General features: G+C 44.3%; 5 protein-coding genes across 8 annotated transcripts; all 5 read left to right on the top strand.

The window, feature by feature from the left end:
• LOC100843484 (probable NADH dehydrogenase [ubiquinone] 1 alpha subcomplex subunit 12) lies at window positions 1-3,762 on the top strand. Its single transcript, XM_003574355.4, has 5 exons — window positions 1-184; window positions 976-1,002; window positions 1,085-1,176; window positions 1,473-1,582; window positions 3,280-3,762. Exons 1-5 carry the CDS (start codon window positions 96-98, stop codon window positions 3,442-3,444), a joined length of 483 nt encoding a protein of 160 aa, XP_003574403.1. The 5' UTR covers window positions 1-95; the 3' UTR covers window positions 3,445-3,762.
• Window positions 3,763-4,297: 535 nt separating this feature from the next.
• LOC100843182 (D-xylose-proton symporter-like 2) lies at window positions 4,298-7,954 on the top strand. The gene is made up of 14 exons (XM_003574354.4): window positions 4,298-4,513; window positions 4,649-4,767; window positions 5,017-5,095; window positions 5,182-5,241; window positions 5,336-5,402; window positions 5,501-5,625; window positions 5,737-5,838; window positions 5,920-6,288; window positions 6,408-6,455; window positions 6,699-6,761; window positions 7,014-7,094; window positions 7,217-7,315; window positions 7,465-7,602; window positions 7,690-7,954. Exons 1-14 carry the CDS (start codon window positions 4,481-4,483, stop codon window positions 7,816-7,818), a joined length of 1,512 nt encoding a protein of 503 aa, XP_003574402.1. The 5' UTR covers window positions 4,298-4,480; the 3' UTR covers window positions 7,819-7,954.
• Window positions 7,955-11,743: 3,789 nt separating this feature from the next.
• On the top strand, window positions 11,744-17,298 carry LOC100842875 (CSC1-like protein At1g32090). Its single transcript, XM_003574353.4, has 11 exons — window positions 11,744-12,266; window positions 13,673-13,825; window positions 14,070-14,205; window positions 14,278-14,379; window positions 14,516-14,635; window positions 14,717-14,797; window positions 14,968-15,308; window positions 15,399-15,644; window positions 15,999-16,323; window positions 16,409-16,642; window positions 16,734-17,298. The coding sequence occupies exons 1-11, from the start codon at window positions 11,962-11,964 to the stop codon at window positions 17,073-17,075; spliced, it is 2,385 nt and encodes a 794-aa protein (XP_003574401.1). The 5' UTR covers window positions 11,744-11,961; the 3' UTR covers window positions 17,076-17,298.
• Window positions 17,299-19,568: 2,270 nt separating this feature from the next.
• Window positions 19,569-25,068, top strand: LOC100842361 (4-coumarate--CoA ligase-like 3). 4 transcript variants are annotated; one of them, XR_002964354.1, is made up of 7 exons: window positions 19,569-21,606; window positions 22,622-22,811; window positions 23,549-23,685; window positions 23,781-23,848; window positions 23,932-24,045; window positions 24,138-24,400; window positions 24,644-24,781. XR_002964354.1 is itself a non-coding variant. In XM_010236755.3 (6 exons), exons 1-6 carry the CDS (start codon window positions 20,353-20,355, stop codon window positions 24,672-24,674), a joined length of 1,794 nt encoding a protein of 597 aa, XP_010235057.2. In that variant the 5' UTR covers window positions 19,570-20,352; the 3' UTR covers window positions 24,675-25,068. The 4 variants fall into 4 exon arrangements, 2 of the variants coding, with proteins under 2 accessions (XP_010235057.2, XP_003574399.2); XR_001406685.2 differs by having other exon boundaries at window positions 19,570-21,606; window positions 23,932-24,034; XM_010236755.3 differs by lacking the exon at window positions 24,138-24,400 and having other exon boundaries at window positions 19,570-21,606; window positions 24,644-25,068.
• Window positions 25,069-25,326: 258 nt separating this feature from the next.
• Window positions 25,327-27,823, top strand: LOC100842053 (choline-phosphate cytidylyltransferase 2). Its single transcript, XM_003574350.4, has 8 exons — window positions 25,327-25,708; window positions 25,891-26,004; window positions 26,363-26,458; window positions 26,552-26,594; window positions 26,681-26,836; window positions 26,965-27,033; window positions 27,156-27,266; window positions 27,363-27,823. The coding sequence occupies exons 1-8, from the start codon at window positions 25,542-25,544 to the stop codon at window positions 27,462-27,464; spliced, it is 858 nt and encodes a 285-aa protein (XP_003574398.1). The 5' UTR covers window positions 25,327-25,541; the 3' UTR covers window positions 27,465-27,823.
• Window positions 27,824-27,999: the final 176 nt, after the last annotated feature.

Here is a 27,999-nt window from a genome sequence, read left to right as displayed (position 1 = left end):
CTTCCAATCCTGGAGAGAGACAGAGAGGGAGAAAGAAGGGGAGGCATCGCGTCGTCCATCGAGAGCGCGGCGGAGGAGGCGGAGGAGGAGCATCCATGGCCGCGGTGGTTCGGAGCGTGATGCAGGGCATCAAGGAGAAGGGCCTCACCGGCTTCCTCCGTTACGCCCGCGACGAGGGATACCTGTGAGACTCTCCTCCCTCCCTCCTCCCGGATCTGAGATTCGCCCCTGATTCTTCTCCTGTGGATGTGAGGGGAAACCCCATCCGATTAGCTTCCTTCTTCGATTTCGAATGCCTCGCGTATCGTTTTACTGCCTGTGGGATCGCCAATTTATTTCGCGTCCAAATTAATGGAATCAAATGGGTAGGAATTTCTTAGCAAGAGCACATGTTCATTTGCTGCCCTAAAATACGCAATAACTTACAACCTCTTTAGTTATCTTGCTGGGTGCAAAGATTGGAACAAGAAATACTTCTGGTCCTCTTGGTCCAGACAGTTTATGTCAAAATCATCCAGTACACGAATGCCTCTGCCCACATTATCATAGTCCTCGATAATAAACCGCAGCATATCATAACAAACAAAGTGAGGCACATTGAAATTCCTCAAAATTTGCATGTACTTTTACCTTCCACGTATTTTTTTCCCCTTCCGAAAAAGACCTTCCACATGATCCTTTTCCGATAGGCAGCAAGACTCTACTTAGTGTTGGGGATTTAGCAATTAGCATCCTACTACAAACCAAGTATTTCGAGACGTAGGTGCGCATTGAGATTAGATCAAACCGGTTGGGAACTCCCACGTTAAGGTACCTTCATTGTGAAAGCAAGTGAGCAACCTTGCTGCTGTAGTGATAAAGTAAGTTGTACTGTTTTCATTTAATCATATCGTATTGTGCCAGGTAAAGAATTTTCCATAGTTGGAGGAAAAAGCTAAATTCAATTCTAATGTTCTAACATGGTGTTATTTACAGAAAATGCCTTGGGGATGGAAACCTATTGTAAGTCTTCCCTCCGGTTTCTCTAGTTTTTGCAGGCATGGATGTGGTTGTGTGTCTCACCGTGGACTTGTCTTCTTTTAAGGCAAACAAAAATTCACAACATTGGCGCAACCCTTGTAGGAGTTGACAGTTTTGGAAACAAATACTATGAGAAAACACATGACACTCAGTATGGTGAGTATCTGACCCCTGGTTGATCTACTACTGTTTATTGTGAAATTTTGACCACAAAAGCAATAGACATTGCCACGTTAGAAATAACAGTATCAGATTCTATACTATCCATGATATTGTGATATCTTGTCTCTTGTTTTCTCCAATGCTTGAGATTGGGGACTTCACTCTTTAATGATCATTTGAAAGCTTGACTGCTTGAGGTTCTGTATGCCTTTGTGGGAGCATAATATTTCTTGTGTTACTTCTTTTCCCTCTGACATTTAGTACAAAACTAAACATTGTCAACTCTTCAGGAAGGCATAGGTGGGTAGAGTATGCGGAGAAGGGTCGCTACAATGCATCCCAAGTGCCTGCTGAATGGCATGGATGGCTGCACCACATTACAGATAGCACTGGGGATAAGGCAAGTTTTCCTCTGATGTTGCCTGTGCTATTTCTTGCACATTTCTTTTTCAAGTTTCGTCTCTTCTCATATAAGTCATAATTTCCAGAAATTCATTAGCCGTTGAATAGGCAAGGTTTGAGTAAATTACAAAAAACCACCACATTAGTGGCTAGGGTTTCACATAGATACCAGTTTACATTTTGATAACTAAAAACCTCCGGATTGCGCTAAGTGTCTGGTTGCTAGCAAATAATCACGAAACTAACGGGACGGGTCCACCGGTCATGCCAACGTGGCGTCCAGCGTGGCCTCGTTGGGGAGACCGAAGTCAGGGCATCGCCGTATATATCGCTAACAAGCAGCAACAAGGGTGTCCACCTAGTGGCAGCAGAAGCAGCCCGCCAGCCCTCTCCCTACTCGCCGGCGGCTCCCGATCCACCACCAGCAGCAGCAGCCCGCCCGCCAGGAAGAGGTGGCGGTGGCGGAAGCCCGGAGGGTGGGTCCGTCAGGGCCGTCGATCTCGCGAGATCAGAGTAGGCGCATGGATGGGAGGAGGAGGGCCTGGAGCGAGCGGAGGCTGTAGGCGTCGGCGGCGCCGGAGGTGTGCACGACCAGATGCGCCCCGGGCTTGAGGATCCGCGCGACCTCAGCAGCGAGAACTGACGGGCGCTTGGAGGAGTTGTCAAGGGCGCGGGCGGCGAGGATGAAGTCGACGGACGCTGCGGGGAAGGGCAGGCGGCGGCCGTCCCCCACGACGGCGAGCGGCGGGCGGCTTCCTAGCGAAGACGACGTCGCCGTGCACGCCGAGCTCCCGTGGCGCGAGCTCTGCCTCCTGCGCGCGGGGCCGAGGCAAACAGCTCGGGAGGACCGGGTCAGGAGAGGTTGTCATCGCTGCCGCCGAGGTACCCCGCGAGGAGGGCCGCATGGAAGCGGTAGCTGACCCAACCTCGCGCGCTTCGTCCTTGGTCCGCGATGCCCTCGATCTCTTGCGCGTGTTCAGGCGGCTAACGACGGCGAGCAGCGGCAGACGGCGTCGTGGCAGGGAAGCTCGGGCGGCCGGAGGCGCGGACGAGGGCGGAGCCGGCCTCTCGCGAGGTCGGTGCTGTCCTCGCAGCCTGGTTGACAAGGCTGTGTAGGTGCGGAGGCGGCAGCTCCAAGCTTGGTGATGTCTGGCCAGAGCTTTAGAAGACGGCCACGGGCCGAGTGGTTCGAGCGCATGTATTCCCCCAACAGTTGGATAGGTGCCCCGCTGGCACAACAGTGGGCCATAACTGTCAGAAACGTGCTTATTCGTTAACAAGCGAGGAGTTAAATAAATTTGGTGGTTTTTAGTCACCAAAACGTAAACCGGTACTTATGTGAAACCCTAGACGCTAATGTGGTGGTTTTCTGTAATTTACTCGGCAAGGTTTCCTTAACGGGTTGCATTACATCAGTTGTTTATAAAAAATAAATTAGCCCTTGAGCATGTGTGTGTGTGTATAATGCTGTCCATCAATCAATGGGAGTGATGAAACTTTGCTTATTATTTGTGATGTGTACTTAATAGGGTGCCGAGGAACATTATCACTCTTAAGTTATTGTTCTGTCTTATATGGGACAATTATTTGTTTGCAGGAATGTTCTCTAACATGTCTTGCTGTGTACAATGTTTTACTATTTGAAAGTTGAAACCGGCTAGCCCATAATGACATGACTCCTCTTTTTATGTACAGCTCTTGGAGGAGAAGACTAAAAAGTATATTAGGGAGCACAGACAGAACTACACTGGACAGGGTGATGACTTGATCTACCACTCCAAGGGGCATGCGCTAAACCCAGGACAAAGGGACTGGACAAGGTACCAGCCTTGGGAACCAAAGAAAGAAGAGGCGTCCTGAACTGAATGGTACCCAGTAATCCTCTTTGTGTTTTGTTGTCAGCGATTGGTGCTGCGGATCTGAATCCGTCGCTCAGCTTGGTTTCATGTACTGGATCTAAATAATGTATGCGGTATAGAATACCTGTCCTGAGCCCTGAACAGTTTTAATCCTTGCCTGGATATATGCCAAAAAATTAAAAACTGGCGATTTGATCGTCTGTGTTTGAATTTAAGGATTTTGTGTGGATATTGAGACCGAAAATTGTTGCCGTTGTGTAGTTTTTATACTCCCTCCGAACCATGACAAGTGTCTTAAATTTAGTACAACTTATTTGATTGGGTATGCTGTGTGTCTGTCTTCGAATGGTTTCGGGTATGTTGTTGCTATATGGTCCAGATTATATAAAAATGCTTATCTCCACCGTGATTTTATCACAGCCTTTATTCTCTCGCTATTTTGCCTAATAAATACTCCGTAATTTAGTTAAGAAATAATTTGAAAAAAAATCATGGGTGTTTAGCACGTAAATCTATGCATCCTTGCAAAATTTGGGTAAAACTCTGGATGGTTTTTCGGCGCCAGTTATGTTTACAGTCTAGTACGGAGAAGGCCAGCCACTAGTACTCCTCCTAGCTTTACGGTGTCCATGTACTGGTGGGACATTATTAATGCAGGCGATGACTTGTTCAGAAGAATCAAATCGAGATTAGCTCAGGCCAAGCTGGGGAGATAAATTAGAAAAATGGAGAAAGATCGAGAGCGAGCGAGAGAGGTCGTGCTGTTGTGGTTTTTTTTTTTTAAAGCACTGTTGTGGGGTTTAAGGAGAAGAGTGGAGCTGAGGACGACGACGTGACTCCTCCAACCCCAAGCTTGGTTAGTATATTTGGCTCCTCCCTCTCCTCTCGTAAAGGAGGACGGAACGAAACGGAACGTGGACCACGTGGCTGTACCTACCCGCGCCTGGATTGAGATTTAGTCTGCCGAGGGAAGAAGGCCGGGGGAGGAAGCTACCGATCCCTCACAGCACTAGCAGCACGGAACAGGAGCGAGATTAATGGCGTCTCATCCTCATCCTCCATCCAGCAAGGTTGCTTCCTATACTAATCTTCTTCTTCTTCACCGATTTGCCTTGATTTGATTTCCCGTCTAGGCTTGTAGCTCGCCAGTGCGGCCACTACCTTGTAACTGTGCGATTTGATTGGTTTGATTCTCGGTGGTGCAGGGCGAGAGCGATGTGGAGTCGATCCATGTCCCTTCCCAGGCCACCGACGGCTCCGACGCCACCAGGCCCTTGCTGCCCGCCGCCTGCGAGGCCTACTCCGTCTCCGCCGCAATCCTCCCGTACGCATCTCCACTCCCCCTCTTTCCTGCTTACTTGCTCCCTTCATTCGTACTGCTAATGAACACACAGATGCCATAATATGCTAGCTGCTGCTGCTTCAGTCGTCAAATTAGCCACACTTCTCATTCATTCACCACTGCTGCAAAACGAACCATCAACCTTATTTTCCCAGCAATCTTTTTTGAACATCGACTTGTATAGTATACCTAATAACACACGCACACTTGTCTCCAATAAATTGCACGCAGCTTCTTCTTCCCTGCTTTGGGAGGCCTTCTCTATGGCTATGACATTGGGGCGACATCTGGTGCCACCATATCGCTCAAGGTACGTGTCACTGTTCTTCCTTACTCTGTCCAAACCACGATTTGTCCCTGCTTATAATTAAGACATCTCACTGCATCAATTTGCAGTCCTCCACATCCAGTGGCACAACATGGTACGACCTGTCGTCAGTGCAAACTGGTCTCGTGGTAATGCTCCTTACTCTGCAGCATATCAGATTCTATAACCATCGCATAAAATTAATCTGCTGCATGCCTTGTCATTCGGTTGTTCATGTTGCAGGTCAGCGGCTCACTCTATGGCGCTCTGATTGGATCTGCCATGGCATTTACCATTGCAGATTTTCTAGGTGCGTCTGTCCTGTCACCCTCATATTCTCCTTCATTGCTCTTCGGTACAATCTAGTCTGGTGATCTGATATGACTTTGTACCTATTACTTACCACAGGAAGACGCAGAGAGCTTGTTGTTGCTTCGATCTCATATTTAGTTGGAGCTCTTCTCACAGCAGTGGCGCCTAACTTCCTTATCATGGTGGTTGGTCGCTTTTTATATGGCATAGGAATCGGATTGGTAATTAAACTTGCTGATACTATCTTTTTATGTCACATAGTTGACATTGCAAAATATATGAGCACACACATTTCTTTACGAGGCTTGACTTATGTGAGTTGCTTTCATTAGGCTATGCATGCTGCTCCCATGTATATTGCAGAGACTGCTCCAAGTCAGATTAGAGGCATGCTTATTTCTCTCAAGGAGTTCTTTATTGTTCTTGGGATGCTTGTAAGTGCTGATTAGATTTAAATGTTCCCTGTCTTCGCTTCAACCATCTCCCAGCCTACTTACTTCAATTTCCTTATGCAGCTTGGCTATATAGTAGGTAATTTCTTTGTCGAAGTGCTTTCTGGTTGGCGCTACATGTATGCTACCAGTACTCCGGTATGTGTCATAATGGGAATCGGAATGTGCTGGCTACCTGCTTCACCAAGGTGGCTTTTGTTATGTGCCACACAAGGGAAAGGAAATCTGCTGGAGACAAAAGAAAATGCTACCCGTTGCTTATGCCGATTGAGGGGTCAAGCTTCACCTCATTTGGTTTCAGAGCAGGTTAATTTGATTCTGGATGAACTGTCATATGTTGGTGAAGAGAAAAAAGCAGGCTTCAGCGAGGTCTTTCAGGGAAAATGTCTCAAAGCAATGATAATTGGATGTGGCTTGGTGTTCTTTCAGCAGGTAGTCTCTCTAGTCTTTTGATTTGACTGTATGCTCATAAAGTTCTATTCGTACATTCCATGATTTGAAGATGAATTTTATGTGGTGTTTTTTCTTCTCCTGCTCTATTTATTTGCTAGGTCACTGGTCAACCAAGTGTGCTCTATTATGCTGCAACAATCTTTCAGGTACTAAAACTTTTGCATATTATTCAGTTCGAGTATGTCCTCTGGTGGCAAGGTTGATTCTCCTACAAAAATGGAATCCCCTTCGTGTTTCAAAGTGTTGTTTTCCAGTACAGGGGGGTTCAAGGCCACAAATTGTTGTCGATCTTGTAGGGCTAGCTGGACTGATAGGGCTTTGCTTTCGAGCACCACGCACTCTTCGCTTTTTTTTCTGTATTATTCATACCTGCCACTGTTTGCACGCAGACTGCTGGATTCTCTGGAGCATCTGATGCCACTCGTGTATCAATTCTTCTTGGCTTATTGAAGGTATGTGCCAATACTTTTGCATAATGCAAGTTTAAATTTGACCAAAACTCAACATACTATTACACAAAATGGGTCCATATCATTGTTAAACGAATTCAGGTTAGTATATACCTAGCTAAAATTTGATGACACTGAGAAATGCATAAGAAGAATCGTCTTACTGTTTGCCGTTAAATTGTCATGTCCTGGTTTCTTTTGAAGAAAAAGTGAAAGTATTGCTAATGCTGTGGTTTCATCTCTGATTCTCTGTAGCTGATTATGACTGGAGTAGCCGTTCTTGTGGTTGACAGACTTGGCAGAAGACCATTACTTATTGGAGGTGTCAGTGGAATTGTAAGTCTGGCTTCAACATTAATAAATAAATAAAGTATTTCAGTAGGGTAAAAATATATTGATGGACATGTATCCGCACAGCACATATTAAACTTGTGTGTTGATGGTTGTTATATGTGCAGGCTGTTGCCCTATTCTTGCTGTCTTCATACTATACCTTGTTTAAGGGTGCTTCGTATGTGGCTGTAATAGCACTTCTACTGTATGTTGGCTCCTACCAGGTACTTTACAGAATCATCTGACCCTTATCTGCAATGGCTGCTATTCCCAGTAAGGAATACGGTTGGCCTGGGCTTTGTGAAATTCAGAACATTGAACTTTACATGTGAGTTTATATTTGGCTGTCTGATGAGAAGATGTAACTTTGCAGTTGTCATTTGGTCCGATTGGTTGGCTTATGATTTCGGAGGTCTTCCCGCTGAAACTTCGAGGCCGTGGATTGAGTGTTGCTGTTCTTGTCAACTTCGCCTCCAATGCACTGGTCACTTTTGCTTTCTCCCCACTAGAGGTACTGCCATTTTGCTCTTCTTTCCTTCTGGGTTGGGTTTTGACTTTTGCCGTGGATCAAGTTTGTTGACTGTGCATTATGCTGCAGGACTTGATTGGCACTGGGGTCCTCTTTGCTTCGTTCGGGGTGATTGCGTTGGCGTCTCTCGGTTTCATATTATGCATCGTGCCCGAAACAAAAGGGCTCACCCTCGAAGAGATTGAAGCCAAACTGTAGGAGTGTAGGCCCAGATGTTAGTATTGTCATGTTAATTAGCATTGTGTTTGCTTCTCTTAGTCGCTTAATCACTGTTGTACTATTACATTGAGAAATTTACTTGTTTACAGCTGAATAAAGTAGTATATCGCTAGAAGATGTGTGCTAAGTGCTAACAGCCACAGGCAAAATCAGGGAAAATAAGTCCCATACAAAAAATCTTAATGGGTGAGAGACTACCAAATGACATATAAGATGTGTGCTAGCACCCGTGGAACTGATAAATACCAAGAAAATAGTGTCCTGCCCCGCCCAACAATGCTTGGGAACATCCCAAAAATATGTGTGCCCCATGGAATTGATAAAAAAAATCACCCTAAAATCCTTCACGAACATGAAAAACACAATGGCAAAGAGAATTTATGATGACATAAAATCATGTGCTACCGCCTATCGGTGAAAGAAACATCAAAAACTGACAAGATAAGGTCGCAACAAAAATCTCTATCGAAGAAGTCAAAAAGAGCCACCACCCACAAAATAGTAAAGAAAAACTTTAAAAATGATATCCGATCCAAAGAAAGTTTTGGTTAAAAATGGTAAGGGACATGAAAAATGTATCCTAACACCCATGGAATTGGTAAGAACTAAATATATGCAGTGACAACGGGAAAGAGTCGCAGTGACAAAAAAAATGATCGAAATGCGTTTGAAAGGTAATCACTGCACTCTATATTGTTTCTGACACCATCGGTTATGGTCTTTCTTTTGGAAGCACAATTCTTGATAATATCTAATGTCAACGTGAAATTAACTCTTACTTTTCTACTATTTAACCTGTGGTCAATTTTTGTAATTGTGCTTTGAGAAACCGGGGTGCTTGACGACAGTGACTGGAAATTGTGGTAAGTTATCCATTGGCCTGTTTTGGAGTGTGATATAAGAGAACACAACCAGGGGGAAAGATGGCACCTGATTTTGTTCGTAGAGGGTGAGTAGACTTGAACCCGGGTTGGCTTAGCCACCTCACCTATGGGAGAGATGTTAAGGAAGGGAATAAATTTGTTAATTTGCATCTACATGCAAATACGAATGCTAACCGATGTAAGTACGAAGTCCATTTGCACGGTAGTTTTTTTCGCTCTTATTTCATTCTAGGTTAGGTTTTGACTTATGCCACGGATCAAGTTCATTGACTGAGCGTTGTGCTACAGGACTTGTTTGGCACCGGGGTCCTCTTTGCTTCGTTCAGGGTGCGACCTAGTGTCTCTCTGTTTCATATTATGCATCGTGCCCGAAACAAAGGGGCTCACGCGCGAAGAGGTTGAAGCCAAACTGTAGACAGATGTCAGTAATGTGTGCTAAGACTTCCGGAATCCTGAAACACTGAGGAAAGAACATAAAGGTGGGAAAACAAATCTTGGGAGTGAAAAAAAGCTCGAGGACAAAATTGCGCTCACAATCTTGAAGTAAAAATATGAAGAAATAATATCCAATGAATAACTTCTCTAAGAACAATGTTGGATAAGGACGTCAAAAAATGCATGTTCTATTATCCTTTCCCTCCCATATCATGTATCTGAATAGGAGTAATTTTTTAATATCACCTATGCAGATTTTGTTACAAGATCCATGAAAATAACCCCATTCTCCAGATGCAGACAAAAAATAAACGAATCAGCAGAAAATGAGGCCCGAGCCAAGAAAACACTCTTCGGTAGGAAAATGCCCAAGGACATAAAAAAAAGTGTGCTATAACACCCTTATAGTCAGTAGAGACTAAGGAAATAATTTCTAAAGATGTAAAAAGATTTGTGCTACCAATAGAAGAATTAGTAAAAAAAAACGAACAAATAATGTGACAATTGAAAAAGGAACTCTATAAAAAGACTTTGATGATGAAAAAAAATCTAGAAAAATGAGGTCACATTAGATAAAAAGACTCAATAGAGGACAATTACTTGGAAACATACAAAATGTGTAAACACTGAGATAATATTTTCTTGACTGAGAAACCATTTGGGGCAGAGATTGCTCAAAAACATAAAAGGTGTTCTGAGAACCAACAAAAATATCTCCCTAAGCATAACATTGAACGAGGATTTTAAAAGATGTGAGCTCGAATAATTAATAATGAGAACAAGAGGCCAGGACCAAAGAAATCTCAAGGGAAAAATGGCTGATGACATAAATATGTGTGCTACACTCACATAATATCGGTAAAACGTTGCAACGAAAAAATCTCAATGGTGGAAAAACCTTTGAGGAAATGAAATGCTAGTGTGTGCTAACACCTCTGGGGTCGATAAATGCTAAGAAAGTACTGTAACAGGAGAAAAAAAATCTCAACAGCCAAAAAATATCGAAGACAAAAAAAAATCATGTGCTAACAAACACAAAATCAATTGAAATTGAGGAAATAATGCCCAATGCAAAGTGTTGGGCGAAATGCTTGCTAACATAAAAAGGTTGTTGTAACCCTAAGAAATCGATCGATATTGAAAATCGAAGTTCAAGTAGAATAATTTTCCAAGCGAAAAAATGTATGTGAGCTAAAAAAAGTATTATAACTTTACAGAATCAATAATGACTCTAAAAAGAAAAGATTCTCTGAGAACATATAAAAACATGTGCTAGTACTAGCAAAATTTAGCAGCCTAAAGAAGAAGATAACATACTCTCTCCGTTTCATAATTCTTGTCGAAATATTACATGTATCTAGACATTTTTTAGAAATAGATACATTTATATTTGGGCAAATTGAAGACGAGAATTATGGAAGGGAGTACTCTTTCTTTGGACATGGAGGCTGAGTGGTGTGATTGTTAAAACAAAGTTAGTGATGACAGCATCAATTAGTACTGCTTGGGTACAGACATGCACGATGGCGTGTTGAATGGATTACTTGAGGCGAGGCGAATGAGTTGGGATTAGAGAATAGTCAACCAGAAATTAAGGCAGATAGGCTTGTTCTACGGCAGGACGCCGAGCTAGCAGCTTTAAGAACTACACCATGTGAGCAATGGCACCACATGGATCAAATCATTCATCTGTTCCTAATAACACCTCTCTGTTCTCTTCTTTTTGTTTGTTGTTCTGTTCTTCCTTTTGCAGCTTAAAAGTTGAAACGCGTTTATGCGTGCGCACATGGACATGGAACGCGTATTCCGTAGGGAGCAAACCTTTCACATGCTGTCCATGCCTGCCAAAACTGTCTTATTTAGCTGCTTCCCTTGCCTTGGCTCTCTCTGGTGGAGTGGGTAGTCAATTCACGGTGCATGTGATGTGACTGTCCGCTTTTAAGGTTGTTGGCTACTATCTCCGTTACATATTTTTTTTCGAAATATTACATGTATCTAGACATTTTTTAGTGATTGATACATTCATACTTCCTCCGATTCATATTACTTGTCTTAAATTTGTCCAAATAAGGATGTATATATGTTTTAAAAGCATCTAGATACATGTAATATTTCGACAAGTAGTTTGGGTCAGAGAGAGTATTTGATAAAATTTGAGACAATAATTATGAAACGGAAGGAATACATATTAGTTACTCCCTCTGATCCTAAATTGTTAACTCAAATTTGTCCAAATATGGATGTATCTGTTCTTAAAAACATCTAGATACATGTATTTCAACAACAACTTATGATCGGAGGGAGTATTTTTTATTTTTTTCGAGGAACGTATTAATTACTCTTTTCCAGTTTTCCTTCGCGAAGAGGTTGCACCTCTGCCATTAACTTTTTTTCCTCTCTTAAATTTGGAAAAATGTTACTGTACTACCGAGACAGTGCGTTCTCATTCGTTCATACTGCAATTACAGTCAAATATAACTGTGAGAGAGCCTGTCAGAGAGAGAGAGAGGGGGGTGTTTGCCACGTCAAAAGGCAGCATTAGCATTACGCATCCGTGGTGAGGAGATAATCAGATAAAGCAGTAGCCGCAGCAGTCCACAAAGTTCCAAGCGAGCGAGGAACCCGGCTTGACTGCCGTCCCGTTTCCCATCACTCCCTCTTCTAAAACTCCTTCCATCACCACCCCCATTCCCTTGCCCGCAATCAATTCCTCCCCTGCCTTTTCCCTTCCCATCCTTGCTTGCAACAACAGATTACCAGAAGAGAGCTGGAGCGGCGGCTCTAGAGAGCAGTAGACGCAACCATGGCGACGCTGGAGGACCTCGGGGTGTCGGCCTTCATCAACATCGTGGGCGCCTTCGTCTTCCTCCTCCTCTTCGCCTTCCTCCGCATCCAGCCCATCAACGACCGCGTCTACTTCCCCAAGCTCTACCTCGCCCGCAAGCGCACCCACGACCAGCGCGGCGTCCGCGGCGTCATCAACCTCAACCTCTGCACCTACCTCAGGTTCCTCAGCTGGGTCCCCGGCGCGCTCCGCATGAACCAGACGGAGCTCATACACCACGCCGGGCTCGACTCCGCCGTCTACCTGCGAATCTACACCCTCGGGTATATCTCAATTTCGCATCATCTCAATCCTGCTCTGCTCTGTTCTGTTCTGCTACCAGTGAAATCGCTTTTCACTCAATTCCAGCCGGATTACGGTTTCCAGAGTTTTGATTTGCTTGCCTGCCTGCCTTTGTTGGTTTGTGTCTCAATGATGCACACGGCACACCTTCTCTCTTGTTTTGTTGTTTTGGGGAAGAGATACCGCTGTTCTGCTGCTGCGCTAGCTGTTTTCCTTCGTTCGACAGCACAATGCTGGTTTGATTCCCCCATCAATTGGCATCGAGATTGCGTACCGGAGCAAGCATTAATTGTTTCCAGTTAATCCTTGTGTTAATGAGTGGATTGTTTCTGACACCATACTACTGGAACCAGCAGGTTTTTAACGCTGCAAATTAATTTAGAAATTAATTCACCGCTAAAAAAACACTGGGTACAAATTAATTCTATTTTGGATTAATCCTCGTTTCTGACGCTACTGTCAACAATGCCATCCACTGTTTACTGGATATATCATACTATTTTGCTTTTATTATCCGCCCGGTATCTTGCGTTGCTTGTGTTTGCTGACAGTGTTGACGATAGTGTTCACGTTGTGGCACCCAATTCAGTTATGCGCTGGGAATGGTGCCGTCCGTCTAATAATGTCCATTTGTTTTGCGCGATTCGTGGCATCATTTGGGCAAGGGCACAAGCTTATCCGGCTTTCTACTACTAGTTTTTCTTGTCTGGTGTAATTGAGTATACTCCAGCGACCCGTGTCACATATATATTCCTAGCTTAGCGCTAGCTAATGCAAGTAGTGCTACCCCACGAAACAACACGCGACTTTTGTGTGTGGGCTGTGGCTCCAACCCGATTCTTCTATTCTATCTGTGGGAAGGGGAGGGGGACCAACCACCGCTCCACCGTCGTTTACAACTGGAGATGCTTTCCTTGCCACTCTGGGTGTAAATTCACCCAAAAGGTTTTCCCTGTTCAGAATGCAGCCATGTTTCCAATAGTAAGAAGAATCGACACCCTGGTTCAGTGATCCCTTCTGCTGTACCCTGGCCTTCACATGCTGTTATGTACACAGAATGATAAAAGTATAATTCTGCCATCACGTGTTTTCTCAATCCAGGAAAACTTTTGCTTCACGTTTAGCCTTTCACATGGCAATGCTTTGTTACTTCCAACCAACAACTGAGGAATATTTCGTTGACCTTAGTTAGTTGCTCGGGCAGTAACCTTGAGCAGTTTCACTTTTCACACCTTTTTTTGTCAGGAAAAGATCTGCCACTGTATACACAAAAGTTTACGTTTCTTGCACTTCCTTACAGTGTCTTTTTGTACTTTTAAGTTTCAATATGATCCAGTTCTATGTTCTATACTTCTATACACTAACTTCTTTTTGCTCTCACTGGCAGTCTCAAGATATTTTTGCCCATTATGGTTGTTGCCTTGCTGGTTCTTATTCCAGTCAATGTCGCTGGCGGCACATTACTAAACATAAGAAAAGAAGTTGTGTTTAGTGACATTGATAAGCTATCCATATCAAATGTTAGCCCGGGATCCAACAGGTAATCTAAAAATAAATTATGATTCCAATTCTACCAGCTTGTTTCTTATCCTCACACATAGCTCATAATTGTTATTTTTAACTTCTGTACTGTAACTCACCATTTTTATTGTTCTTAAAAAAACCATACAATCTTCTTCTTTTGCCAGTACAACCAACAACTATACATTGTTCTGACTGTATGTTCTAATTATTTGTAATTTTACTCCAAAAAGTTTGACCATTGTCATCTCATTTCATTTCAGGTTCTTTATTCATCTCTTAATGGCATATGTGTTCACATTTTGGACGTGCTTTATGCTGTACAAAGAGTACAGTAATGTGGCATTCATGAGGTTGCATTTCCTGGCTTCTCAGAAGCGTTGTGCTGATCAGTTCACTGTAAGTGCATTAACCTACATGTTGAGATCCTTTGTCCTACTATAGCATTTAATGTGTATTTTTCAATGCCAGGTGATTGTTAGAAATATACCGCGTGTTTCAAGCCATTCAACATCTGAAACAGTGGATGAGTTTTTCCGTAGGAACCATCCAGACCACTATCTTGGTCAGCAGGTGTGTCATCCTCACCTTTGCATTCAATCAGGAAATATGCTTCATACATTCTACTTAATTTTCAACCAATGCTCACAAGTAATGGTTGTTGACAAATGTTTCGATTTTAAAATACTATCCTTTTCTGGATGGTCAGGCTGTTTACAATGCAAACCGGTACGCTAAACTCGTGAAGAGAAAGGAGAGGCTTCAAAACTGGTTAGATTACTACCAGCTGAAGTTTGAAAGGCATCCTGAAAAAAGACCAACTGGAAGGGTATGTACCAACCATTACTTCTGTTGTTTTTAGTTACGCACGTATCAACTTCTAAGCAAGTCGATAGTTTTGGTATTTCAGACAGGATGCTTTGGTTTCTGTGGTCGCAAAGTGGATCAAATCGACTACTACCGGGCTAGAATCAGCGAACTTGATAAGAGGGTAGGTCTACAATCCTTGGTACTGTGACTCCTTATCATTGACAGGCAAAAGTCATTTAACTGTGAAGGTTAAATTTCTAGACCCCATGCACATGTACCTATGAATAGTGCCTCTTGTTCATTATGTTTGTGATTTTAACATTGGGCTCTATGTTATGTTGATCTTTTCAGATGGCATCTGAACGTCAGAGAGTTCTGAATGATCCAAAAGCTGTTATGCCTGTTTCTTTTGTGACATTTGACTCGAGATGGGGTGCTGCAGTATGTGCACAGACACAGCAGTCAAAGAATCCCACCCAATGGCTAACTGATTGGGCTCCTGAACCGCGTGATGTTTATTGGCAGAATCTTGCCATTCCATTTTTCTCTCTGAGTATCCGCAAGTTTCTGATATCAATTGCTGTTTTTGCTTTGGTATTCTTCTACATGATACCTATTGCATTTGTGCAATCCCTTGCCAATCTTGAGGGTATCGAAAAAGTTGCGCCTTTCGTGAGGCCAGTAATTGAAGTGTGAGGCTTCTTTTTCCTTGTCATGCCTCGAGATTTCTCCTTTTTTCTCTATTGAATATTGATTCACATGCCTTGTTTTATAACTTGCAGAAAAGTGGTGAAGTCCTTCCTACAGGGGTTCCTTCCTGGTCTGACTTTGAAGCTCTTTCTCTATATCCTCCCGACGGTTCTTATGATTATGTCAAAAGTTGAAGGTTATGTCTCTTTATCGTCACTGGAAAGAAGAACTGCTTCAAAATATTATTACTTCATGCTGGTGAACGTATTTCTTGGAAGCATAATTGCTGGCACAGCTTTTGAACAGCTATATTCTTTTTTTCACGATCCTCCTTCACAGTAAGCTTCTTTAAACCTTTTTGTGCTGACATAACATGTTCTCCCTTGTCTTTGATGTCATTAATTATGGTGATGCCACTTCATATACTAGAATGTACTCTTCGTCCAAAAATATACTCCCTCCGTCGGTCCGTCCCATATTAAGTGCCGAAACATTACATGTATCTAGACGTATTTTAGTATATAGATACGTCCATTTTTAGACAAATTTGAGTCACTTGATATGGGACGGAGGGAGTAGTAGAATTACTATTACTCATTCTCAAAATTAAAGGAATTGAAGAAGTTGTTAGAATGTTGGATGTATATTAGTCATAGACAGTAACAATCCGTATCTCCTTCTATTCTGCGCAGAATTCCGAGGACCATTGGAGTAGCTGTACCAATGAAAGCTACATTTTTCATGACATACATTATGGTCGATGGCTGGGCCGGCATCGCAAATGAGATTCTTCGAGTGAAACCACTGATCATATACCATCTGAAGAACATGTTTATTGTGAAAACAGAGAGGGACAGGGAGAGGGCCATGGATCCTGGCAGCATTGGACTTGGAGAAAATCTTCCATCCCTGCAGCTATACTTTCTCCTTGGGCTCGTATACGCGGTGGTCACCCCTATTCTCCTTCCTTTCATAATCGTATTCTTCGCCTTTGCTTTCCTTGTCTACAGGCACCAGGTGAGTTGGTGATGGTTTGACTTCCCTATGATATTGAGATGTGTTACCACCAACTGCACTAACCTTCCCCATCGTTGGTTGGCAGATCATCAATGTGTACAATCAGGAGTACGAGAGCGCTGCTGCATTTTGGCCTCAGGTCCATTCGCGCATCATAGCGAGCTTGCTGATCTCTCAGGTAACTCTGTTTGGACTGCTGAGCACGATGAAAGCCGCCTACTCTACTCCGTTGCTCATCTTCCTGCCACTGCTGACGATATGGTTCCACAAGTACTGCAAAAGCCGGTTTGAACCTGCTTTCAGGAAGTATCCTCTAGAGGTCAGTCAGTCACCCTCTATTACATGTAACTCTGTCTGGGAGATTATTTTTGAAAACCTTGAGATGATATTTGTTGTTTGAGTGACATCAGGAAGCAATGGAAAAGGACAGACTGGAGCATGCATCGGAGCCAAGCCTGAACCTCAAGACCTACTTGGCAAATGCTTACCTGCACCCAATCTTCCATATGTTTGAGCAAGAGGATCAGAAAGAGGAGACTACAGTAGAGGTGAGAATTGACAAAGCACAGCAGCAACAGCAACATCATGTGAGAAGCTCACACTCACAGTATCATGAAGAGGAGAGCAGCATTACGGAGACACATTATAACCATCAGGAGGAAAGGACCAGCCAGGTCCAGTATCAGTACCATTATCAGCACCACCATGAGGAAAACATGGGGAGCCAACAGTCACCACCGCACTTCGTCTAACACCATGAAGTTGAGCCTTGATGCTGCAAACTAATTTTCCAGCCCCTAACTTGATTTTCCTTTTCTTTTTTAGCTTGTGCTTTTGTGAATGTTTAATTGCAGCCCTGTAGTCCAGATAGTGCTGATGATTGACGTACAGCCAATATATAGTGTGATGGTAAATTGATAATCTCATGCCCCGAGTTTTTGATGCAAAAGGAGAAAATATCTTGTGCTTATTTTTTGAAAGGGGATCTTGTGTTTTTCCTAGCAACGAGCGAGAGTTCTGCCTTTTCCATTAAAAAAAAAGTTGCACTTTATTTTTCCACTTTCTGCTTTAGTCTCGAGTGATTGCGATAGATGTGGTTGGGCACTTCAAATGAAATGTTTTTTACAGGTGCTTCAAATGACATGTTGTTTCTTTGTACTCCGCAATACTAATCTTTCCAAAAACTCGAATGCTTATTTGCTTGCCATCTATGTCACGATTTGATGACAAGTGGCCATTGTCTATTTTTCTCCACAATTTGTTTGATCGTGTGAGGATTCGGTTCTGGCTAGAAAATGCCGTGCTAAGCTGCCGCTGTCAGCTCTATGTCTGCTTTTTTTTTACGGATTTGCTAGGGAACAGTCGTCTGAGAAATCAAATTTCTCGGTCGACGGCGGAAACTGATATACGATTTGTAGTTAATAACTGAATGAAACATGGATATGTATATGGCCTGGTGGTTTGTGGATGGTCGCTCTGTTTTGGAGGTCGCAGGTTCGAATGCCTTCCCGTTCAACTTTTTGTTTCCTTTTCCTATTTTTGTCTTCAATTTTTTATTTCTCTTAATATTTTGTTTTAAATTTTATATATGTACACTAACGTAAAATAGCAGTATAAGATAATTTGTATATTTGTTTTAATTTTTTGTGCTCTGATTTTTTTGGATGAGTCGCATATTCCGAAAACCATAACGGCAGAAATATTATATGTGCGAGTGTAATTATATAGGGTTGCACATTTTGAAAGCCTAAATTCACACATTCGATGCTTCTCCGTCTCATGGGATTGCAACTAAAGTTTTTACGATTGCACCGCAATTTCTTTAAAAGGGGGAAGGAAAAAGGCAAGAAAAACAATAACTATCAAAATTTAAAAATTGCACCTGAAATAAAAATTGGAAGTGGAATTTACGTGTAATTTAAAAATTGCAAGTGAAATTTTATGCGCAAATTTAAAATTGCACGTGAAAATATATATGCAAAATTTTAGCATGGATTGTTTTTTGTACGTATTCAATCGTGCATGCACATGATGGTTGTGGTCTGTACTCAATCTTGTGCATGCATGTTCCGTCCAGAACCAGTATTCAATCTCATGCATGCATGTTCCGTCCAGAGCAAGCTGATGGACAGGGTATCTATCGACTGAGATTATCTTAATCTCAGTCGCCTGCTCCCTAGTCAATCCCTTTTTTTTTAAATTGCAATCCACCTTATTAAGCTAAACTTTCAAGATTACAATCTGATCGGATAGCATCGATCAGGAAACCAGGGGTTACATCATACTAAGTAGGAGAAACTATGCTTAACACTTCCTTCGCACACAAATGTGCCGCGAGATTACCACTACAGTTTAAATACTGAAGCTTGAAAGCCTGAAACAGAAGACTGAGAGCCTTGATCTCATTCAGAATATGGACACCTTCCATCCGTACCTGACGAGCATCGTGCCAAAGAGAAACTAAAACTGAGCTATCTGTCTGCACAACCACCTGGGAATGTTACGGTTTGATTGCCGCCTCCACACCTTCCCTACAAGCAAGTAATTCACTGATAAAAGGGTCTGTCACCCCCTTATGCATCTTACAACCTGCTTATAAAAGAGTCCCCATGCTGTGTCCCTGACAACAAATTCAGAACCAGCAGTCCGCCTCCCCAAGTATAAGGAGCCATCAGTGTTGACCATAACCCATCCTTGGGGTGGTGGCTTCCATCGGACACGCTCAGACGGAATTGGCGCCGAGTCCAAAGGAAGCTCCAAGCTCGAGTTGAGAGGTTGAAAAGTTTCCTCTCCATGCACAAATCTATTCTAACTCGTCCAGATACACCAGATTAAGGTAAAGAAAATAGCCTTACTCTTCTTGGACACATGATCATCCATCATAAGATCTGAAGCCCAGCAGCTCCTAGTGTGCAGCCTTAGCAGTTTAATTCCCTATTGCAGTGTTGCTCTTCCAAGGCAGACCAAAATAACTTGGCAACTCACAGTCGATAAGCGCATGAAACAAACTCTCTTCTGCATGGCCGCACAGCTTACACGACGCCATCTCCATGACTTGCCTATGAGCCAGAATACTATAAGAAGGCAACAACTCCTTAAGCACACGCCACCAAAACACTCGAACTTCAGGAATAATCCTGAGTTTCCACATCCTGCCTCACAGACCACCCGTGTCAGAATCTGAGCCACTTGCTAAGTCCGGGTCAGCAGGTAAATTTTTCAGCAGCAAGCGATGTGCAGAACGAACACTATACAGGCCCGTTCGCTCCTCATTCCACGCCCATATATCTTCACAAATTCCTCTCGGTCGCAGCAGACAGAGAACCGCCTCCGCATCAGGACCAAACAGGTGTTGTCGAATGGTTTCCTCATCCCATGCACCCTTGTTAGTATCAAGCAGATCAGCCACCAGAACTGGGCTGACAGCTTCGTCCATGAGCCTTCCCATTGGTTTTAGATAGGACATATTAGGTAGCCAATTGTCTAGCTATAGACGGACGTGGACTGGCCATCGCCAATTCTTCTAATGAGGCCTTGTTTTAACACATTTCTCCCACACATAATTGATTTCCAAGTTCTGGAGACACTCTTTGGGCACCCCGCCGATAGGACATCACCATCGGGGAAGACGGGAAGTACCTCCCTCTCAACACCCAAGCACAAAGGATCTCCGGTTTCTCAAGCAGACGCCAAACTTGTTTGCCCAACATCGCGTCATTAAACAATTAGAAGTCACAGAAACCCAGCGCGCCCGCCAGCACACTTCGGAACCGCCAGTCACTGCCGCGACTGGGAGTGCATCCCTCTCTTATCAAGTGAACCACTCCACCAGAATTTTGACATCACTGTCGTTAGTTTGGAGCACAACCCTTAGTGAGTTTGAAACAACTCATAATAGAGACGTTTTATTTTTCATATCTCGATGATGATCAGCATCAACGGATGCCTGCCTCTTACAAACGAATAATAAACGCGAGTCTCTAAACACGAACATACGCGGGTCATGACAAGAAGAAGAAGCAAAACGTGATGGCGTACCGTGTAGTACCGCAGGACAGGAAAAGGCAGGGTCTGTCCCGTGAACGCATCATCAGCGGCCCTGTTAAGGGAGGACCGGAAACCGAAAAACCCTCTTTCAAATCCAATTTATACTTTGCTGCTTCAGTTATAGACTTTGCACGAACACAACACAACAAGGGGGGACAGAAAGCGAGCGAGCAAGCAATGCAGGACGCCGCCGCCCATGACCCCAGCAGAACCTTCTACTCCGCCGCCGCCGGGGTCTATTCCAGCACCCACGCCCCCGTCCCGCTCCCCGCCGACCCCGGCCTCTCCCTCGTCCCCCACCTCTTCTCCCGCCTCCCCCTCGACGCGGCCCCGCATTCCCTCCTCCTCCGCGACGCCGCGACCGGCGCCTCCCTCACCCGCGCCGACCTCCGCCGCCTCGTCTCCTCCCTCGCGCATGGCCTCCGCCAGACCCACCGCGTCCGTGCCGGCGCGGTCGTGCTCCTCGTCCTCCCCAACTCCATCGCCTTCCCCATCGCCTTCCTCGCCGTGCTCGCCGCCGGCGCCGTCGCCACCACGATGAACCCCTACAGCAGCTCCGCCGAGATCGCCGACCGCGTCAGGGAAACCCGCCCGTGCCTCGTCCTCGCCTCGCGCGACAACGTCTCGAAGCTCCCGCCCTTCGCCGGCGCACCCGTCGTCCTCGTGCCCCATCTGCTTACTGCCGCCCCGGCGGACGAACAGTTCGCGCCCTTCCACGCGCTGCTCGGTTCCGGCGCCGGTGACGAGTTCCCGTCGGCGGAGGTCGGCCAGGATGACGCCGCCGCCGTGCTCTACTCGTCGGGGACCAGCGGCCGGAGCAAGGGCGTCGTGCTCACGCACCGCAACCTCATCACCATGGTCGAGCTCTTCGTGCGCTTCGAGGTGTCCCAGTACGCGCGACCTGCTTGCGACAATGTCTACCTGGCCGCGCTGCCCATGTTCCACGTCTACGGCCTCTCCCTCTTCGCCGTCGGCCTCCTTTCGCTCGGCTCCACCGTCGTCGTCATGAACAGGTTCGACGTCGGCGAGGCCGTCAGTGCCATCCACAGGTACAAGGTCACGCACTTGCCACTCGTGCCGCCCATCATGACGGCGCTGCTCAGGGCCAAGGCCACCGCAGGGGCAGGCGCCTTGCCGTTGGGGTCCCTTGTGCAGGTCTCCTCTGGTGCAGCTCCGCTCAGCGGCAGACTCATACAAGATTTCATCAAGGCTTTTCCACACGTCGATTTCATTCAGGTGCGTAGCAAATAAATAACAAATGGGTTCTTCCAATTGCTTGCAATATTCTGTCTCTGGGAGATCTAGGTAGGTGAAGGCAACCAATTGTTCTAGTCCAACTGTCCAAATCCTGACACGTTTTTTTTTTTTTGAGTAACAATCACGACACATTGTTCTTGTTTCAAGCAACAATCCGACATGTTTTTTTTTCGAGCAACAATCCTGACATGTTTCATCATATGCCTTATCATGATATGTGAATAGCCTAGTCGCCGTGTACTACCTAAGTATCCACCCTTGTTTTCATGGTTCTTACTAGTTTTCTCAGCTTAAAGTTCAGTCAACCAAATTCTTGCAGTTGATTCAACTTTGCAGACATTTTGATTTTGAACACTTGCATCTATATTTTAAATGGAGTAACAGAGTAGGCATTAACTGGCTCAAAAATAAACTTAGCAAATAGTTAATATGCACGCAATGCATGCACTGAAAGTCATTGCTGCAATTTCAATTTCTTATGGTTTTCTGAGTAAATAGTTTACCCAAAACTGCTTGAAATATTCTGAGTAAGTAGTTAATGTTTATGCAATCAGAGCACTGAAAGTTACTACTGCAACAATCCAACAATGCCAATTCCAACTGCTTGCAATATTCCGAGTAAGTAGTCAATGTTTAGGCAATCAGAGCACTGAAAGTTACTACTGCAACAATGCCAATTCCAACTGCTTCAATATTCTGGGTAAACAGTATTCTGGGTACTGTTGGAAATATAAATAGTTAACCCAAAACTGCTTGCAATATTCTGGGTAAATAGTTTAATTTTTATGCAACCAGAGCACTGAAAGCTAGTACTACTTTCCAACTGCTTGCAATATTTTGGGTAAATAGTTAATATTTATGCAATCAGAGCACTGAAAGTTACTACTTCCCAACTACTTTGCAATATTCTGAGTAAACAGTAAATCTTTATGCAATGGATGCACTGGAAGTTACTGTCACAATTCCAATTCATTCTAAGTGAATGTATGCACAGGGGTATGGCATGACAGAATCTACTGCTGTGGGAACCCGCGGCTTCAATTCTTCAAAGCACAAGAATTATGCCTCAGTAGGTCTTTTAGCACCAAACATGCATGCCAAAATTGTTGAACTGGAAACTGGCTTCTGTTTACCTCCAGGCTCTTGTGGGGAGTTGTGGCTCCATGGTCCAGCTGTAATGAAAGGTAGCATTTCATGAGCTCAACTGAATCAACTCACTTACAGCAGCAATGAAGGATCACGTCACAAATTTTGGCATTTGCACTCTAGTGGAAACCGATGTTTGGAAAAGAACTCACTTCATGAGATATTAGGATTCTTTCAAAAGGAAAAAAAAACATGTTTTCATTAAACTTTACAAGCCTAGTTTACTTGTCTGATTTGTGAGCTGATTATTGAGATTCCTATGAAGACATCACATGTGGACTGTCTCTAGCTTTGCTGCTATCTTGTTTAGCTCCTCTGGATAAAATCATTCCTTGCTCACCTCACATGGTTTTATCGTCTTCTTAATGGTTAATCTCGCTGTGTTAGTAATATCAATATGTAGATCAATTATTGTTGAGGTGCTAAACAGTAAACACGTATATCTTAATATGCTCTGGAAGAATCCACTTAGCTGCCTTTGCTCTATGGGACTATTGATTTAGTAGCAATTCTTTTTTTTCTTTTTTTTGGAAATGTAAATAGAGTTAGTCTCATGTGTAGTCCTTAACAATAGCTTGGCTGCTGTTTCGCCTGGATTAATCTATATATTATATTTCCCACACCCTTCTCTTGTGTTCATATGTGATTTTATTTTTGTTTTGAAGCAGCAGACAGAGCAATCTCTACTACGAAGTAGTATATTTCAAGTAGACTAAGTCTGCGGAAAGTTCATCTGTATTTATGACTTATGTTGTTAAGTTTTACTTCTTCACAGGTTACCTGACTGATGAGGATGTGTGCACAAGAAAGGATGGCTGGCTGCGGACTGGTGACCTTGCTTACTTTGATTCCGATGGGTACTTGTACATAGCGGGCCGTTTGAAAGACACTATCAAGTATAAAGGATTTCAGGTATGGCTTCCTGTAGCAGGCCTTGGATCTTGCTCGTTTGCTCGCAGCATCTTGGTTGTAACAATTTCTTGTTCTGTTTTTTGTTCCACTATCAGATAGCTCCGGCTGACCTTGAAGAAGTTTTGGTCCAGCACCCTGAAGTTGTTGATGTTGCTGTGACATCGTAAGTTTGAAACCGTCTGCTAAGTTTGCGCCGGCTTAACTTGAACCTTATTATTTTTTGTAATTTTCTTGATTGTTACGTAGTGCCGAAGATGAAGAAGCTGGAGAGATACCAATAGCATTCGTGGTGAGGAAATCTGGAAGCACTCTGACTTGTGTGCAAGTGATGGAGTATGTGGCCAAGCAGGTAAAAAGATGGTACAGCACAGCACACAACATTCTTCTGTTTCCTTCCTTGAGATTGCCATGTCATAACTGTATGACGCACAGTTCATTTATAAAATTTGCAGTCCAATCGAATATGACAAACATTCTAGGGAATCTTGAGATATTAGTTGCTGTCAAGACTGTATGCATGAGTGGTTGTTTGTGCATGCTCCCCACCTGTCCTGACTTGCTGTAGGGATGGAAATGCGTACTCACTGATATGAGGTCAGGTTGTTTGGCACACATGCCAAATTAGTGTCCTACCTGTACGGTTGGCATGCACTCCTCCCTTTGTTGACTTATCGATTCAAGAATGATGCACGGTGCTGCACAGAATAAAAAAGAGGTAAGCTGTTCCTGGGAGACTTTTTCAGGCATACAGGAAGAGCGGTTCAAGAAAAGCTCGTTGCGTCAAGAATTATTTGTTCCTTCTTGACCGTGTCCAAGTAGCAGCAGAGGACGTTAGATAGGACCGGTAGTTTATTGCATCGAAACTTAATCACTCGCATCGCAATTTGCAGATAATAGATTAGTACTAGTATTCTTTTTTTCTTGCTGTGAAGGTGCGAATTGATCGTCTGTGGTGCAGGTGTCGCCGCACAAGAAAGTTCGCAGGGTAATATTCGTGAATGCAATACCCAAATCGGCTGCTGGCAAGGTTCTGAGAAGGCTTCTCAAGGACTCTCTCCACCACCTTGATGTTGATTCTCCTTCCAGTTCCAATCCCAGTTCCAGATTGTGACCAGAGATTTCTGGTGACAGGATGAGTCGATCAATGGAACAGAACAGAATGGAATGGAATGCTGAATGCATGCTGCTGCGTATAGAATTGGATCGTTGAAACGAGAGAAAGAATATTGATTGATAAATTATTGTGTTGCAATTTATTTTTTCTTTCGCTGGAGATTGAGTATAACTGATATGGAAGCAACTCGATGAGTTTTATAGTGGAGTAACAAGAATTACAAGACTCGGATCAATAGAATGGAATTCACTGTGACGCGTTAGTGCTAATTTTGAGTTACTACTAGTTTGAAGCTTTAACCAGCACCCGTGGTTATCCAAATTGATATGGTTTAGTTTAGCGAAACAAGATTTGTTTTAGTAGCGTCAGTGCGTGGGATAAACAACGAAGGATAATAAAGAAATAAATAAGAAACACGAAATAAAGCAGAAAACCGAGTGCAGCAACACGGATTTGGATTTGGGCCCACACGATTATACCGGCAGCATCACATCACGAGTCCGAACTGGGAGGGAACTCGATCGGCGGGCGAGCGGCCTACCTACCTGTGCGCAGTGCAAGCGAACGAGGAGAGAGAGAGAGTCCCTCCCTCCCCGTCTTCTTCTCTTCTCCCTCTGCTCCTCTATTTAGCCCTCGCCGCTTCCTCCTCTCCTCGATCACAATCTCACACGAGTGGGAGCGCGCGAACGGAGGCACACACACAACCCTGAGAGCCCCAGAGAGAGAGAGAGAGGAAGTGAGGATGGCGCGCGTCTCCAACTCCAAGAAGCGCATGCTCCACAACAAGAAGAAGGAGGACGCCGGGAGCGGCGGCGACGACGACCGCCGCCCCGTCCGCGTCTACGCCGACGGCATCTTCGACCTCTTCCACTTCGGCCACGCCCGCGCCCTCGAGCAGGCCAAGAAGCTGTACGTATTATTCCCCTTTTCGAACCTCTTTACATGTTACTACAGATCTAGGTCCCTGCGGTGCCTGGTTTATCGGATCTGGGACCGCGCGTTTGCGTGTGTCACATCCCAATTGTGTTCCTCCTCTCGAATTCATCCGTGTCTCCTCTCGCTCACCTCCATCGGTCAATCTGTACTCGCAGGTTCCCCAACACGTACCTCCTGGTGGGATGCTGCAACGACGACCTCACGCGCCGCTACAAGGGCAAGACCGTCATGAACCAGGAGGAGCGATACGAGTCCCTGCGCCACTGCAAGTGCGTGAAAACCCGCCAACCATTCCCTCCCCCCAATTTGCCTTCACTATTTGTTTCGGTAATTCAATTAGGAAATGCAGATTCGTGCAAATTACTAGTACTAACCTTATTATTCATATGCATTCAACACATCCTTTAACCGGGATTCTCTTGATTTTGTGTTAATCAGTACCAATATAATAGGATGCGATTCACTGCAATACTTACAGGCCTACACCACACACATTAAGCTATTCTATTTTTAGCCTACGTTGTGGTAGTATCTTTTTTGCAATCCTGGCTGATTTTATCTGCTGGCCCTCTGAATGCTCCTTTCCTGCCGTGTGTTGATTGTCTGACTATTTATCTGCTGGTTTAGGTGGGTCGATGAGGTCATTCCTGATGCACCGTGGGTTCTCACACCAGAATTCATTGACAAGCATCAAATCGACTATGTCGCTCACGATGCACTGCCGTAAGTCTGACCGCACAAGGGCAATTTCGAGGATCCCCCTTTTCTCCCTCTAACCATCTCCCACTAACCGGAGTGGTTTTGTACTTGTTGCAGTTATGCTGATACCAGTGGTGCAGCAAATGATGTTTATGAATTTGTAAGTTCGAATCTCTACAGCAAGTATATTGACTAAACTTGATATCTATATATATTGTTGCTTACTCTATCTTGCTGTAATATCAGGTTAAAAAGATTGGGAAGTTCAAGGAAACAAAAAGAACTGATGGTGTATCCACATCGGACCTCATAATGAGGATAGTGAAGGACTACAACGAGTATGTCATGAGGAATTTGGCACGCGGATACTCAAGGAAAGACTTAGGTGTCAGCTATGTTAAGGTAAGCCACATTTCTGATGCCAACCGCCCTGTATTTGTTGTGACAGCAGAGTTCGGCACATGGCTAGAATATATATAGTGTTGTTATTTGTATGGTCTTCCAACATGTGCCGTTGGTTCTGTTTTCAGGAGAAACAGCTGCAAGTGAATATGAAGATAAATAAACTGCGTGAGACTGTGAAGGCACAACAAGAAAAGGTAACCAAACATGGGGCCTTCTAAATTGAAACCATGATACATTAGACCTTGTTTTGGTTTGTACCGGCCGATTGGCTTGTGCTGATGTCCTTGCCTGGTGTGCAAATTTTTCGGCATGGCAGTTGCAAACAGCAGCGAAGACGGCTGGGATAAACCACGAAGAGTGGCTGGCGAATGCAGATCGCTGGGTGGCTGGCTTCCTGGAGAAGTTCGAGGAGCACTGCCACACCATGGTACAGTATATCATTTACTTTGCTTAGAATCAGGTAGCATGGAATCCGAGAGAAAGGGACATTACTGACGATGCGTTTGTGATGATAACTGATCAGGAAACCGCGATCAAGGACCGGATACAGGAGAGGCTGGGGAGACAGGCCAGCAAAGGCATTGCTGCTGCACGTATTATGCGGCAGCAGGTGGCGGCGGCCTAAGGAACCTTGAGAGGATGCGAGATAGAGTGAGAAGTTGCAGAGTGTCATGTAATGTGATGCTTGTACGAGTAAAGCACTTGTGTTAGCTGAGCTACCTTTTGTAATTTTATTTTTGTTGGTGGATGCGTGCGTGTGTGTGTGCGCGCGCGCGCGCGTGTGTTTACAAGTAAGGCTTTGTACGCAAATGTTCATAGCAGAGCTGCAGAGGCGTTTGGTGTTGAGGGTGGGTTTACTGCCCAAGTCTTGTTTTTGCTGTTAACCTGTGTAGTCTGGAGTACCTTTTGTACTGAGATGGGTATTTTATTTATTCTTTTGTGTGGTTATTACTCTATCAGAAAATGTTTCGGAATTGAAACCGAGATTGTTTTCCGTGGTCTTAGGAATCAGTAATTTTGTTCTCGAAAACGGCTTAGGAATCAATAATGTTGATGCTGAGCACCGCATCGAATACAGACACACAGACCTGGTCGGCTGATGTTCGCTGTGCTGAGCCGAATGGTAACCCAACGATCCCAATCCGGGCACATCCGATTTC

The sequence above is a fragment of the Brachypodium distachyon genome, chromosome 3 (genome assembly GCF_000005505.3).
Source record: "Brachypodium distachyon strain Bd21 chromosome 3, Brachypodium_distachyon_v3.0, whole genome shotgun sequence".
NCBI classification, from domain to species: Eukaryota; Viridiplantae; Streptophyta; class Magnoliopsida; order Poales; family Poaceae; genus Brachypodium; species Brachypodium distachyon.
The sequence above is the reverse complement of the archived record's forward strand: the minus strand, read 5'-3'. Positions and strand labels throughout refer to the sequence as shown.

What these genes read in the sequence shown, in the direction of transcription:
- LOC100843484 (XM_003574355.4), top strand. Translation starts at nt 96, where the DNA reads ATGGCCGCGGTGGTTCGGAGCGTGATGCAGGGCATCAAGGAGAAGGGC. An exon ending in CTTGGGGATGGAAACCTATT is followed by an intron (nt 1,003 to 1,084) that starts GTAAGTCTTCCC and finishes TCTTCTTTTAAG; the next exon opens with GCAAACAAAAATTCACAACA. An exon ending in CAGATAGCACTGGGGATAAG is followed by an intron (nt 1,583 to 3,279) that starts GCAAGTTTTCCT and finishes TTTTATGTACAG; the next exon opens with CTCTTGGAGGAGAAGACTAA.
- LOC100843182 (XM_003574354.4), top strand. Translation starts at nt 4,481, where the DNA reads ATGGCGTCTCATCCTCATCCTCCATCCAGCAAG. An exon ending in ATGCTGCAACAATCTTTCAG is followed by an intron (nt 6,456 to 6,698) that starts GTACTAAAACTT and finishes GTTTGCACGCAG; the next exon opens with ACTGCTGGATTCTCTGGAGC. An exon ending in TTCTTCTTGGCTTATTGAAG is followed by an intron (nt 6,762 to 7,013) that starts GTATGTGCCAAT and finishes GATTCTCTGTAG; the next exon opens with CTGATTATGACTGGAGTAGC.
- LOC100842361 (XM_003574351.4), top strand. Translation starts at nt 20,353, where the DNA reads ATGGCGTACCGTGTAGTACCGCAGGACAGGAAAAGGCAGGGTCTGTCC. An exon ending in TCAAGTATAAAGGATTTCAG is followed by an intron (nt 23,686 to 23,780) that starts GTATGGCTTCCT and finishes TTCCACTATCAG; the next exon opens with ATAGCTCCGGCTGACCTTGA. An exon ending in TGGAGTATGTGGCCAAGCAG is followed by an intron (nt 24,035 to 24,643) that starts GTAAAAAGATGG and finishes TCTGTGGTGCAG; the next exon opens with GTGTCGCCGCACAAGAAAGT.
- LOC100842053 (XM_003574350.4), top strand. Translation starts at nt 25,542, where the DNA reads ATGGCGCGCGTCTCCAACTCCAAGAAGCGCATGCTCCACAACAAGAAG. An exon ending in CTCGAGCAGGCCAAGAAGCT is followed by an intron (nt 25,709 to 25,890) that starts GTACGTATTATT and finishes CTGTACTCGCAG; the next exon opens with GTTCCCCAACACGTACCTCC. An exon ending in GAGTCCCTGCGCCACTGCAA is followed by an intron (nt 26,005 to 26,362) that starts GTGCGTGAAAAC and finishes CTGCTGGTTTAG; the next exon opens with GTGGGTCGATGAGGTCATTC.
- LOC100842875 (XM_003574353.4), top strand. Translation starts at nt 11,962, where the DNA reads ATGGCGACGCTGGAGGACCTCGGGGTGTCGGCCTTCATCAACATCGTG. An exon ending in CTGCGAATCTACACCCTCGG is followed by an intron (nt 12,267 to 13,672) that starts GTATATCTCAAT and finishes TCTCACTGGCAG; the next exon opens with TCTCAAGATATTTTTGCCCA. An exon ending in TTTCACGATCCTCCTTCACA is followed by an intron (nt 15,645 to 15,998) that starts GTAAGCTTCTTT and finishes TATTCTGCGCAG; the next exon opens with AATTCCGAGGACCATTGGAG.